The sequence below is a fragment of the Otolemur garnettii genome, unplaced genomic scaffold (assembly GCF_000181295.1).
Source record: "Otolemur garnettii isolate 467f Iridium unplaced genomic scaffold, OtoGar3 scaffold00043, whole genome shotgun sequence".
Lineage (NCBI taxonomy): Eukaryota > Metazoa > Chordata > Mammalia > Primates > Galagidae > Otolemur > Otolemur garnettii.
In genome coordinates this window covers 9,427,676-9,432,039 of record NW_003852438.1, presented here as the reverse complement: position 1 = coordinate 9,432,039, position 4,364 = coordinate 9,427,676, and the positions used below count along the sequence as shown (strand labels likewise).

The 4,364-nt window shown below is 34.7% G+C and overlaps 1 protein-coding gene across 1 annotated transcript; it reads right to left on the bottom strand.

Annotated features, from left to right (window-relative positions):
* Positions 1 to 3,177: 3,177 nt before the first annotated feature.
* LOC100958712 (olfactory receptor 6C76-like) lies at positions 3,178 to 4,113 on the bottom strand. Its single transcript, XM_003790649.1, has one exon. The coding sequence runs from the start codon at positions 4,111 to 4,113 to the stop codon at positions 3,178 to 3,180; it is 936 nt and encodes a 311-aa protein (XP_003790697.1).
* Positions 4,114 to 4,364: the final 251 nt, after the last annotated feature.

Below are 4,364 nucleotides of genomic sequence, written 5' to 3'. Positions count from 1 at the left end.
AGAAAGTGTGGGGAAGTTTCTTGTGAGTGGTCGGTGACGCAAGGTGTAGACCTGCAACTGAAATTATGTAGAATAAAGGGGGCTACTGCTTATATGGCAAATAGCAAACTTCTTTATTTCTTCCCAGCTTACATAGCTGGTGTTGCACATACACGCTGCTAATTAATATTCATACCATTACCTCACTAACATATTATAAAAAACAGATTAAATTTTCAAGTGATACACATTCTTCTAAGTTATCTATTATACTCAAAATAGTAACCATGAAACAGCAGACTGTCAACTCCCTAGCCCACTTTTTGATAGATATGGAAACTGCTGTGGGGGAAAAAGGCTGATTGTTTGCCTGCTCTTTGCAGCCTCAGGCTATCCGGAGGCAATAACTTACTCTTGGAAAACCGCAATTCGGAAGTCCTTGAAACATACCAGTGTCAGGCCTACATGCCCCAACCTCCATTCCTGGCTGACTTCTGAGCACAGGAATTTTGCTTCCTTTGTGCTAGGTCAAAGGTCATAATGGAGTTCTGCTTTAGTTCCTCCTGAATTGTGCCAGACAAGATCTGTACATGCTCATTCTCAGAAACGGCACAGGCAAAGACATAAAGGATTTTCACCTATATAGGGAAAACTCTTGTGATGTTGGACTGGGGAAAGATTTTAAGACAAAGACTTCAGGAGCCATCACAACAAAAATAAAAATAAACAAGTAGGACTTAATTAAGCTGAAAAACTTCCCCATAGCTATGGACACAAATAAAGCAAAAGACAACCTTTAGCATGGGAAAAAATATTTGCAGGGTGTCAATCTGACAAAGAATTGATAACTAGAATCTACAGAGAACTCAATTTAATCAACAACAAAAGAGTCAACAATCCCATCTACTGGCAAGCAATATGAATAGAACCTTCTTTGATGAAGATAGACAAATGGCTAACAAATATTTGAAAAAATGCTCATCATTCTTGATCATCAAGAGAAATGCAAATGAACACCTCCCTGAGATATTACCTCACCTCTGTGAGAGTAGCCCACATCACAAAATCTCAAATCTGCAGATGTGGTGTGCAGATGCTGAAGAGTAGCCCATGTCACAGAGTCTCAAATCTGCAGATGTAGTGTGCAGGGAAGGGAACACTTTTATAATGCTAGTGGGACTGCAAACTAATACAACCTATTTGGAAGGAATATGGGGAATCCTCAAAGAACCCAAATTAGACCTGCCATTTGATCCTACAATCCCATTACTAGGCATCTATTCAGAAGAGAAAAAAGTCCTTTTATTATAAGGACTTTTGCACTACACTGTTTATCACAGGCTCAGTTTACAATTGCCAAAATGTGGAAACAACCTAAACGCTCACAAACCCAGGAATGGATTAACAAGCTGTCATATATGTTAACCATGGGGTATTATGCAGCCATTAAAAAAGATGGAGACTTTATATCTTTCATAATAACCTGGATAACATTTGTACATATTCTTCTTAATAAAGTATCACAAGAATGGAGAAGCAAGACCCCAAAGCACTGAATTCTAATATGAAACCAGTAGACAATCTAATACATACTCAAATAAGAGAAAAACTGAAATAAGTTCAAGCAAGACTCCAAAGCATTGAATTCTAATTTGAAACCAGTAGACAATCTAATACATATCCACATAAGAGAAAAACTCAAATAAGTGGGGTTGGGGGAATGAGGGAGCATTCAGAGGGGAGGAGGGAAGGGTATGGGGGTTCTTCTACTTAAGGGGCACAATGTTAGGGTGTATAGCATACCCCTTGGGGGCAGAGAACAATAATAAGAGGGACTTTACCTAACAAATGCAAACAGTATAACCTAATTTTTTATATCCTCAATTATTCTGAAATAATTAAAAATGAATATCTGTTCAGTATTAAAATGCATTCAATTGTGTTGAATCTTGTACACAAGTAATTAAATTTTTTCTGATATTGACTATATTATAAGTGATTATATGGGAATCTACAAAAGAATGCAAAATTAATTCAGTCCTATTAACATAAAATATTCATGCTATAAAAAGAAAATTGCTACTTGAAACTATAAAAATAAAATAGTTTCAAATTTTTTCTTTCCTTTCCATATTTCATAATAATTGTGTTATTTAAATGTATTCATACTTAAGATATACATAACTGAGATTTTGTAAAACAAAAAATATACTATAAATGGAAAATAATATTCCTAAAATAACAATAACATACATACATGCATATATATGTACATATACACATATCTGTACAGGAAGCATAAATGCATTAGTCAAAGTGTCACTTCTAGCCTTTTAATTTATTTAAATTTAAAGCTCCAGAATATTTTACAGCCTTTGGATACTATTTTGTTTATAGTCAAATACCTAATGTATGAATAGAAAAGAAAAATTCCATAAAATCCCTCTGAAGTACAAGAAAGGTATATTGTTTATCCATTTCTATACATCCAACCAAATTTCTCTAAGGATCTGAAGTCCTTAGATACCCTACCTATTTCTGCTTAAGGAAGTATTGTCATGGCACTTGAAATAAAATAAATTATGAATGAAATAGAGGTAAATGTAATGTTTTTCCAAGGTTGATAGGCAAAATTATATGATTTTGTGTGTAGTAGTATTATCATTCAAGCTAGCCATTGTTCTATTTTCTCCATTTATAGCACACTTAGAGGGACAAAGGATTTATTGAATGAATAAACTATTATATGTTTACTATTATAAACTACTATGGTGTTGTATAAAACCAGCGTAGATCAACATTTATGATGCAAAAACTGAAGGGGATACAGGAAATATAGAAGTATACTAGAAACAGGAGATTTCACTTCACAGTACAGCTTATGATGGTTCTATGTGTTTATGTACTAGGATTAAAACCTTTGCAGAATTGCTTGATGATAGTTTTTATTTAGTTTTGCTTGCCTCCCAAAGAGAAAGTGTTTCAATTATTGTTTAAAACTAAGTTCTGACATTCTCATTAAATGTCATTCTCATGTATGCAACATCTAATCACTGTATGCAGGCTATTTTCAGGGCATGCAAACATAAAAGGATAATTGGGCCAAAGAAGTCAAAATGGACAAAATTTGAAGGTAAAAAAAGTCGATTATTACAGATAAGTTTCCATTTAAAATTCAGGCTATAGATTTCTTTATGATTAAAATTTATTTGAGAAGCATTTTTCAACCAAGTTCTTAAAGGATTGCTTTACTTGCTGGTTCCTTAGGGAGTAAATAAAAGGATTTAGCATTGGGGCAACAGAGGTATTGAGTACTGCTATACCCTTGGTCAAAGCTACTCCTTCTTTTGCTGAAGTTTTGACATACATGAAAATGCAGCTTCCGTAGGAAATGGAGACAACAATCATATGTGAAGAACAAGTGGAAAAGGCCTTTTTTCTTTGCTCAGCAGAGGGAATTCTCAGAATTGTTCTCAGGATAAATACATAGGAAAGAATCACTAATGTTAAGGTTACCATGAGAGTGAATACTGCCAGGAAAAATCCCATGAGCTCTAGGAGTGCAGTGTCTGTGCAGGAGATGAGTAGCATAGGAGAGGAGTCACAGGTAAAGTGGTCAATGATGTTGGAGTCACAGAAATCCAGCTGAAGCCCCATGATCACAGGGGGAAAGATAATGAGAAATCCAGCCAGCCAAGAACTAATTACAAGTTGGATGCAGACTCTGCTGTTCATTATTGTTGTATAATGCAATGGCTTACAAATGGCTATGTAACGATCGTAGGACATAGCAGTCAAAAGGAAAAATTCTGTTGAACCCAGGAGTATGAAGAAAAACACCTGGGCCATGCAAGAATTATAGGAAATGCTCATATCCCCTGTTACAATGCTGCCCAGAAATCTAGGAATACAAACTGTTGTGAAAGAGATTTCTAGAAAAGAGAAATTCCTAAGGAAGAAATACATGGGCGTTTTGAGGTGTGAATCTATCAGAGTGAGGGTAATAATTGTCAGGTTTCCTGTTATACTCAGTATATATGTAAAAAATAGAAAGATAAAAATCAAAACATTTAGCTTTGGATCATCTGTTAATCCCAGAAGAATGAACTCGTTTTTAAATGTATGATTTTTCATTTCTTTATTGTTGACTCTTGCCAGGTCTAAAATAGAAAATGAGAAAAATGATTGCATGAGGACAGGGATACATTTTATCACATCTGCCAGATTAAGAAACATATAAGGCCTATAGAAAATAATACAATAGCTACCAAGCTATACAGAATTCTGAAAATATGTATCAATCCCCCCAAAACATCTGTCTGGTATTGGCCTTGTAGATCATTAGTCATTTAATATGGAGTGAGTCATTAGATAAGTCTAATAAA

Coding starts and splice junctions, on each gene's coding strand:
- LOC100958712 (XM_003790649.1), bottom strand. CDS start 4,113: ATGAAAAATCATACATTTAAAAACGAGTTCATTCTTCTGGGATTAACA.